This window comes from Somniosus microcephalus, chromosome 31 (assembly GCF_052327205.1).
Source record: "Somniosus microcephalus isolate GS21.2 chromosome 31, FLI_Smic_1.0, whole genome shotgun sequence".
Taxonomy (NCBI): Eukaryota; Metazoa; Chordata; class Chondrichthyes; order Squaliformes; family Somniosidae; genus Somniosus; species Somniosus microcephalus.
Window position 1 is genome coordinate 24,536,455 of NC_141017.1, and position 9,656 is coordinate 24,546,110.

Here is a 9,656-nt window from a genome sequence, read left to right on the forward strand (position 1 = left end):
AGTTATATATGTATATATGTTATTACGTTATGTTAAATGGGGAGATGACTGTAAAGCTAGGATGGGAGGAATGTTGTGTATGTAATATGTGTGCTACTTTGAACCTATGGACAGGACTGCACTACTTGTTGGGCGTAGTGATACGCAGTACCACTCCTGGCCATAGGGGTATAAATAGTACTGTGGGTACTGATCCCCCTCAGTTCCCGCCTGTGGGCACGAAGTAAAGACCTATGTATAGTCCCTACCTCCAACCAGTAAAGACCTGTTTGAGTTATACGTTTAAGTCTTTGTGTTAATTGTTCAATACAATACACATACTTAACAGTCTATGGGTGAGTATGTATAGTGATGGAGCAGGTCTATGGGTGAGTGTCTATCAGTGATGGAGCAGGTCTATGGGTGAGTGTCTATCAGTGATGGAGCAGGTCTATGGGTGAGTATGTATAGTGATGGAGCAGGTCTATGGGTGAGTGTCTATCAGTGATGGAGCAGGTCTATGGGTGAGTGTCTATCAGTGATGGAGCAGGTCTATGGGTGAGTGTCTATCAGTGATGGAGCAGGTCTATGGGTGAGTGTCTGTAGTGATGGAGCAGGTCTATGGGTGAGTGTCTATCAGTGATGGAGCAGGTCTATGGGTGAGTGTCTGTAGTGATGGAGCAGGTCTGTGGGTGAGTGTCTATCAGTGATGGAGCAGGTCTATGGGTGAGTGTCTATCAGTGATGGAGCAGGTCTATGGGTGAGTGTCTGTAGTGATGGAGCAGGTCTATGGGTGAGTGTCTGTAGTGATGGAGCAGGTCTATGGGTGAGTGTCTATCAGTGATGGAGCAGGTCTATGGGTGAGTGTCTGTAGTGATGGAGCAGGTCTATGGGTGAATGTCTATCAGTGATGGAGCAGGTCTATGGGCGAGTGTCTATCAGTGATGGAGCAGGTCTATGGGTGAGTGTCTGTAGTGATGGAGCAGGTCTATGGGTGAGTGTCTGTAGTGATGGAGCAGGTCTATGGGTGAGTGTCTATCAGTGATGGAGCAGGTCTATGGGTGAGTGTCTGTAGTGATGGAGCAGGTCTGTGGGTGAGTGTCTATCAGTGATGGAGCAGGTCTATGGGTGAGTATCTGTAGTGATGGAGCAGGTCTATGGTTGAATGTCTATAAGTGATGGAGCAGGTCTATGGGTGAGTGTCTGTAGCGATGGAGCAGGTCTATGGGTGAGTATCTGTAGTGATGGAGCAGGTCTATGGGTGAGTGTCTATCAGTGATGGAGCAGGTCTATGGGTGAGTGTCTGTAGTGATGGAGCAGGTCTATGGGTGAGTATCTGTAGTGATGGAGCAGGTCTATGGGTGAGTGTCTATCAGTGATGGAGCAGGTCTATGGGTGAGTGTCTATCAGTGATGGAGGAGGTCTATGGGTGAGTGTCTATCAGTGATGGAGCAGGTCTATGGGTGAGTATCTGTCGTGATGGAGCAGGTCTATGGGTGAGTGTCTATCAGTGATGGAGCAGGCCTATGGGTGAGTGTCTATAAGTGATGGAGCAGGTCTATGGGTGAGTGTCTATCAGTGATGGAGGAGGTCTATGGGTGAGTGTCTATCAGTGATGGAGCAGGTCTATGGGCGAGTGTCTATCAGTGATGGAGCAGGTCTATGGTTGAATGTCTATAAGTGATGGAGCAGGTCTATGGGTGAGTGTCTATCAGTGATGGAGCAGGTCTATGGGTGAGTGTCTATCAGTGATGGAGCAGGTCTATGGGTGAGTATCTGTAGTGATGGAGCAGGTCTATGGGTGAGTATGTATAGTGATGGAGCAGGTCAATGGGTAAGTATCTGTAGTGATGGAGCAGGTCTATGGGTGAGTGTCTATCAGTGATGGAGCAGGTCTATGGGTGAGTGTCTATCAGTGATGGAGGAGGTCTATGGGTGAGTGTCTATCAGTGATGGAGCAGGTCTATGGGTGAGTGTCTATCAGTGATGGAGGAGGTCTATGGGTGAGTGTCTGTAGTGATAGAGCAGGACTATGGGTGAGTGTCTATCAGTGATGGAGGAGGTCTATGGGTGAGTATCTATCAGTGATGGAGCAGGTCTATGGTTGAATGTATATCAGTGATGGAGCAGGTCTATGGGTGAGTGTCTGTAGTGATGGACCATGGCTGGGACCTTCTAGCGCTCCGGGTCATGATCACGTTGCTCCTCATTTACTCAATGGCAACATGTGTTGTACAGGACTCTAGGTGGATATTCGCTGTCACACTGAGCTAATTGACAGAATACAGAAGGGCTCCCAGTCTTGATATCACAAATACTAGAACCTTCATTACATGGTTGATGGTCAGCTTCAAATATAAGTTGCTTCGCTTCACCAGAAGTAAACGAATGAAATGAGCAGTTCCAGAAAGTGAACACAAGCTTTTTCCACGTCTCATTCTCTCTCTCTCCCTCTCTAGGGATCATACTCAGTGCCTTTGGCGTCAATCCAGTGTTGGCACATTCACTGTGAGGAATGCTGGCTCCGAACCTTGGTGAGGACATGGACACACCCAAGATAAACATTAAAAGTGAACTTTTTCCAGTTGTGAAATATGCTTAACCGCTTCCTCAATGGAAAGACTTTCATTCTCACATAAACTGCAGGGAGAACTAACCTACTATAATCTTTCTGATGATATCATTCTTTACAAATTTCTCTGCTGGAGATGATAATTCTTGTTGGGGTCAATTCCATGGGCACCCTTTGCTACCTTACCCAACGTGGCCATTCTTCACATGTGCGCCTCCATCGTTATGGTCAATAGGTTGTTCAACTGGTATATCAGCTTGGCATCGCCGCCACATCCTACATACCATTCCCAGCAGGGGTCAATGGACAGGGGTCAGGAACATAAAGTGGCTGATTTTCCACTTCCCAACTCAGGGGCACTCAGGCTAATTATTGGACTTAACAACAGAAAATGCTGGAAACACTCAGCAGGCCAGGCAGCATCCGTGGAGAGAGAAACAAAGTTGACGTTTCAGGTCGATGACCTTTCGTCAGAACTGGAAAAAAAGACTGGGAGCCCTTCTGTATTCAGTCAATCAGCTCATTGTGACAGGGAATATCCACCTAGAGTCCTGTACAACAGGCTTTTTCCCAGTTCTGACGAAAGGTTCTCGACCTGAAACGTTAACTCTGTTTCTCTCTCCACCGATGCTGCCTGACCTGCTGAGTGTTTCCGGCATTTTCTGTTGTTATTTCGGATTTCCAGCATCCGCAGTATTTTGCTATCGTAATTATTGGACTTCATCTGCTACCTCCCCCCCTTCTGGGATTAGCGAACTTGGCACAGACCAGGGATCGAAGCTGAGGCAGTGTGGTCGGTATGGATCAGTCCTTTACTCACCGTGAGTTAACAGGATCTTGTGTCCGTGTGGTGAACTGCTTCTGTAATAAATGTCCAGCACAGCATAAAGGGCTGGCAACTCCACCCTGCCCCAGTGGTCCTGGGTACAATGGGCAGGAGTGGCACTCTGAATGGGCACTGAGAAAGCCAGTGTGGCTCCATGCAATGTACGGTGGGCATTGAGAGGTTGGACTCCCCTTTCCCTACCGTAGGGCTGGTCTCCTCTTCCCCTAGGGCTGCACTCCGCTTGCCCTAAGGCTAGTCTCCCCTTTCCCTATCATAGGGCTAGTTACCCGTACTGTTACCCGTACTGTTACCCGTACTGTTACCCGTACTGTTACCCGTACTGCTACCCGTACTGCTACCCGTACTGTTACCCGTACTGTTACCCGTACTGTTACCCGTACTGCGTGCAGTTCTGGTCACCATATTACAGGAAAGATGTGATTGCACTAGAGGGGGTACAGTTGTTATGCCATATTTATTCCAATGTTGGGAGGACTCGTAAAAATCAACATTTCATTGTGCAGTACACACGTCTGCTGCATATATGACAAATAAAATTGAATTGAATTGAATTGAATTGAGCAGATTTACAAGGATGTTGCCGGGAGTAGAGAATCTTAGCTATGAGGAAAGACTGGATAGGCTGGGTTTGTTTTCCTTGTAACGGAGGAGGCTGAGGGGAGACCTTATTGAGGTGTATAAAATTGTGAGGGGCCTAGATAAAGTGGATAGGAAGGATCTAATTCCCTTAGCAGAGGGGTCAAAAACCAGGGGGCACAGATTTAAAGTAATTGGTGGAAGGGGATTTGAGGGGAAATTTCTTCACCCAGAGGGTTGTGGGGGTCTGGAACTCACTGCCTGAAAGGGTGGTAGAGGCAGGAACCCTCATCACATTTAAAAAGTACTTGGATGTGCACTTGGGATGCTGTAACCTGCAGGGCTACGGACCAAGAGCTGGGAAGTGGGATTAGGCTGGATAGCTCTTTGTCGGCCGGCACAGACACGCTGGGCCGAATGGCCTCCTTCCGTGCTGTAACTTTCTATGATCCTATGTTTCTATGATTACCCCTTCCCCTAGGGCTGGTCCCTCCTCCCCTATCATAGGAGCGGTCTTTCCTTCCTCTAGCACTGATCATCCCTTTTACCGTGGGGCTGGTCTCCCTTTCCCTAGGGTTGGACTTTCCTTTTGCTGAGTGTAAGGAAGCTGAGGGTTGAATGCCAGGATATGAGTCTGACATTGAGCCATTGTAACTGCTATATTCTGAAAACAGACCAAGAAAAGTGTGTAAAAACATGCAAATCCCTTAATTACAAAATGCTACAGTTCAGAGGAAACTGGGGGTCCTTGTGCATGAAACACAAAAAGTTAGCATGCAGGTACAACAAGTAATCAAAAAGGCAAATGGAATGTTGGCCTTTATTGCAGGGGATTGGAATATAAAAGCAGGGAAGTCCTGCTACAACTGTACAGGGCGCTGGTGAGACCACACCTGGAGTACTGCGTACAGTTTTTGGTCTCCTTATTTAAGGAAGGATATACTTGCATTGGAGGCAGTTCAGAGACGATTCACTCGGTTGATTCTTGAGATCAGGGGGTTGACTTATGAGGAAAGGTTGAGCAGGTTGGGCCTATACTCATTGGAATTTAGAAGAATGAGAGGTGATCTTATTGAAACATATAAGATACCGAGGGGGCTCGGCAAGGTAGATACAGAGAGGATGTTTCCCCTCGTGGGGAAATCTAGAACTCGGGGGCATAGTTTCAGAATAAAGGGTCGCATTTTTTAGAACTGAGATGAGGAGGAATTTCTTCTCCCAGAGGGTCGTAAATCTGTGGAATTCTCTGCCCCGGAGAGCCGTGGACGCTGGGTCATTAAATACATTTAAGGTGGAGATAGACAGATTTTTGCAAGATAAGGGAGTGAAGGGTTATGGGGAGCGGGCAGGGAAGTGGCTTTGAGCCCAAGATCAGCCATGATCTTATTGAATGGCGGAGCAGGCTCGAGGGGCCAAATGGCCTATTCCTGCTCCTATTTCTTATGTTCTAATTCTGTTCTCTGCTCATTACAGGGATCAAAGAAGCTGTGTCCGCAGTGTAACACCATCACATCACCAGGCGACCTGCGCAGGATCTACCTGTAAAGGACCGTGTACTCATAAGTGACGCAAGCCCCTGATCCCAGGGGTGCTTCCAGGGCCCACTGAGCAGACTCCCTCTTTCTGATTCAGAACTGCCTTCAGTGCGTAATTCTTGAAATTAATTAAGAGTAACCAATGAATAGATATGTGACCAATTTGAAGCTTTTCTGGAGGACACAGACAAGTCACTGTTTGAGGTGTAGATCCTTCACCAGTTCAAGGGTGCACAGCTGAAAATTTGACTTAAGAACATAAGAACGTAAGAATTAGGAGCAGGAGTCGGCCACACGGCCCCTCGAGCCTGCTCCACCATTCAACAAGATAGTGGCTGATCTTCGACCTCAATTACACTTTTCTGCCTGATCCCCATATCCCTTGATTCCCCTAGAGTCCAAAAATCTATCGATCTCAGCCTTGAATATACTCAATGACTCAGCATTCACAGCCCTCTGGGGCAGAGAATTCCAAAGATTCACAACCCTCTGAGTGAAGAAATTCCTCCTTATCTCAGTCCTAAATGGCCGACCCCTTATCCTGAGACTGTGCCCCCCTAGTTTTAGACCCTCCAGCCAGGGGGAAACAGCCTCTCAGCATCTACCCTGTCAATCCCCTCAGAATCTTGTATGTTACAATGAGATCACCTCTCATTCTTCTAAACTCCAGAGAGTATCGGCCCAATCTACTCAATCTCTCCTCATAGGACAGCCCTCTCATCCCAGGGATCTAGTGAACCTTCCTTGCTCCGCCTCTACGGCAAATATTCCTCAGATAAGGAGACCAAAACTGTGCACACTTGTCCACTCTCTGCACAGATCTCCAGCAATTTCTGGTTTTATTTCAAATTTCCAGCATCTGCGTGTATTTTTGCTCTCTGTTCGAAACTCTAAGTACAGGAAACTCTTTTTTATCCGGCACCGACGGTTGATCAAAAAGTCCGGATTGCAGAGAGGTATACTCACCAAGGTACGAGAGCCCCGTACACGGCCACAGGCGCAGGAGCCCCGGTTACACGGCCACAGGTGCAGGAGTCCCGGTTACACGGCACTTGTGCAGGAGTCCCGGTTACACGGCCACAGATCCAGGAACCCTGGTTGCACGGCCACTAATATATAGTAAAACTTACCTGAACCTACTGCTGAATGTTGCCGGTTAAGAGAGATCTCCGGTTTTTTAAGGTGCCGGTTAAAAGAAAGTTTCCTGTACACCCTGCCCCCACTTTTTTTCCCTCTTTCTGTTCGATCCCTCACTTCATGCACCAGTCCCCAACCAGTAGGGGCAGACAGGTGATCTGATCCCAGGGCCTGTACCAGGCAGGGCGCCCCCTGTTCTGATCCCTGCTGGAAGGTGTACGTACGTGTGGGCAGGATAAGGGCCTCAGCTATGATGCGCTCTCTCTCCCTCTCTCTGCGCGCAGTTGAATCAACTGCCTACACGGGATGAATTAGCACAAGAACAACTCAAGGCCTCGCCATTCCACCTCCCCGACTCCCTGTGAGGGAGTGCCAGGCCTCCGCCCAGCTGCTTGGTAGAGACTGGCGTGCAAGCCCGCACTCCATCGCTCTGTGCGACCGCACACCAAAGCCCTGCCCGCTGCTCCAGTGGAAATTCTGAGGGAGAATTATTCAAACAGCCCGCTTCGGCGAAGAAATAAGTCTTACATAGAATATATAGCATGGTAACAGGCCATTCGGCCCATCTGACGCATGCCAGTGTTTAGGCTCCACACGAGCCTCCTCCCACCCCTTTTCATCTCACCCTATCGGCATAACCTTCTATTCCTTCATGTGTGTGTCTCGCTCCCCCTTGAATGTACCTACACTACTCCTTGTGGTAGCGAGCTTCACAGAATGGGGTTGGGGCACGATGTGGGCCCCAAAGCTGACCGCTAATTTATTGTCAAATAATCCCAAACGGAATACGCAGTAGGAAGCAGTGGCTACTCAGTTTTCCCTGGTCGAAAGAGTGCGGTGATGTTGAGTGAGGTCAGGTGCTGGAGATCTGACACTGCAATGCAGCTCCGCTCTCTCTTCCCAATAGCATAAAAGCACCCACCGCCTGTATCACTGCTGGCGGTTCACGAGCACTCTGCTCTCAGAACACTGGCCCCTTCAGCTCTGGGGTCTGAATGCAGGTCAGGCAGACAAGATGAAGGTTTCCTCCCTCTGATTAAGGAATGCAGTGCATCAGAACAGTGTCCTCGGTTAAAATCCGCACCGTGGCCAAGAGCATGTGTTTCCAGCTGAATATCATTGATCCATGTCTGTTCCACAAATATATAGGATTACACCGGATATACGGCACAGAAACAGGCCATTCGGCCCAACCAGTCCATGCCGGCGTTTATGCTCCACTCGAGCCTTGTCCCATCTTTCCTCATCTAACTCTATCAGCGTAACCCTCGATTCCCTTCTCCCTCATGTGCTTGTCTAGCCTCCCCTTAAATGTATCTATACTATTCGCCTCAACCACTCCCTGTGGTAGCGAGTTCCACATTCTCACCACTCTCTGGGTAAAGAAGTTTCTCCTGAATTCCCTATTGGATTTCTTGGTGACTATCTTATATTGACGGCCTCTAGTTATGCTCTTCCCCACAAGTGGAAACACTCTCTCTGTATCCACTCTATCAACATTTTTCATAATTTTAAAAACCTCTATTAGGTCACCCCTCAGCCTTCTCTTTTCAAGAGAAAAGAGACCCAGCCTGTTCATCTTTTCCTGATAGATATACCCTCGCATTTCTGGTATCATCCTTGTAAATCTTTTTTTTGCACCCTCTCCAGTGCCTCTATATCCTTTTTATAATATGGTGACCAGAATTGTACGCAGTATTCCAAGTGTGGCCTAACCAAGATTCGATACAGGTTTAGCATATCTTCCCTACTTTTCAGTTCTATCTGTCAGGCACCTGTGCAGCAAGATCCAGGTGTCAGCTGACCTGGTGATGCGAATGGATCTGCCTTAACATTCCTGGGTTAGGGAGGGGTGAAAATTGGCCCAGCATTCCTGAGTTCAGGAGAGGGGGAAAAAAAACGGCTTGGTTTTGGACACAGCAATTCCTACTGAAAGAACATAGCTGTGCCCGCCGGGGTGGAGGGGGGAGAGGCTTAGGCTCGGCTGTGATGCCCACCACAGTCAAATAGCGCACCAGTGTTCACTGCTCAGGCTCAGGTACGAAGAATGTTGACTTGGGAGGGCTACTGGAAGGTAACTGCCACCTGTAGGCCGGAACCCAGCGAGGGAACCAACACAATCACGATTGGAGTTTCGAGGAGAAAGCTTGGAGTAAAGTAAAAGGCTTGCATTTCTATAGCGCCTTTCATGACCACCGGACGTCCCAAAGCGCTTCACAGCCAATTTTGAAGTGTGTTCACTGTTGTAATGTAGGAAAAAGGAGAGAAAAGAAAGAAGGTTGCTGTTAATTTACAAGCGTTGCTATAGTTACTACTTGACGTAAGAAAACTACTAGGCACTTGGTCTAAGCGTTAAACAAAGCTTTAATCAACTGTTTTACAACATGGAGGTCTAGTTGTGTCCTTCACTAGTTCCTGTTAAAGAATGTCCTGAGCAAGCTGGGCCCATGCCCGAGTATTTATACTCTCCCTGGACAGTGCCACCCGCAGGCCGCCCAGTATCATTTCATAAGTCATTTCCACATGAATGGCAAGATTCATGTCATTACTGCTTTAATTACTGAGCGGTGACTGGTCCCAGACTATCGCCCGATTTCAGCAACTGTCTTCAGCAACTGTCTTCTCACTGCTCAGTTACAATAAAGCCTGATCTTGTTTTAAACGTGTGGGATTGTGTCTGTGTTTTTCCACTGTTGAAGGAATGCAGGGCAAGGGGTTAGATGGGGGGGGGGGGGGGGCAGCGCTGATAGACTTAACCAGACCTGGAAATGTCTGGACTGCCAAGCAGCGTCCCCTATAAGCCGTGCAGCCGCGCAGCTCTCTGACACTGGTTTGTCCTATGTTACGGTCCGCGCACCCAAAAAAAATTGCGGGGGAATATTTTTGCCGGGATTTTCCTGAAGCTGCTGCAGGCAACTGGGGAGGAGCGACTCCACCCTCGTCTTTTGCACTTGCGCACGCTCATTTCTCGCACTGCCTCCGGCCTTGCCTGCGGTCAAAATACCTTCGG

The 9,656-nt window shown here is 48.4% G+C and overlaps 1 protein-coding gene across 1 annotated transcript in view; it reads left to right on the top strand.

Moving 5' to 3' along the window:
• The window catches only part of LOC147097652 (E3 ubiquitin-protein ligase RNF220-like), a 100,146-nt gene extending 90,840 nt beyond the window's left edge, over nt 1-9,306 (top strand). The window contains exons 12-13 of the mRNA XM_085971641.1: nt 2,439-2,513; nt 5,448-9,306. Coding sequence (XP_085827767.1) covers nt 2,439-2,513; nt 5,448-5,519 — 147 coding nt within the window. The 3' untranslated portion in view covers nt 5,520-9,306. The remainder of the gene's footprint in view (nt 1-2,438; nt 2,514-5,447) is intronic.
• The last annotated feature ends 350 nt before the right edge of the window (nt 9,307-9,656 follow it).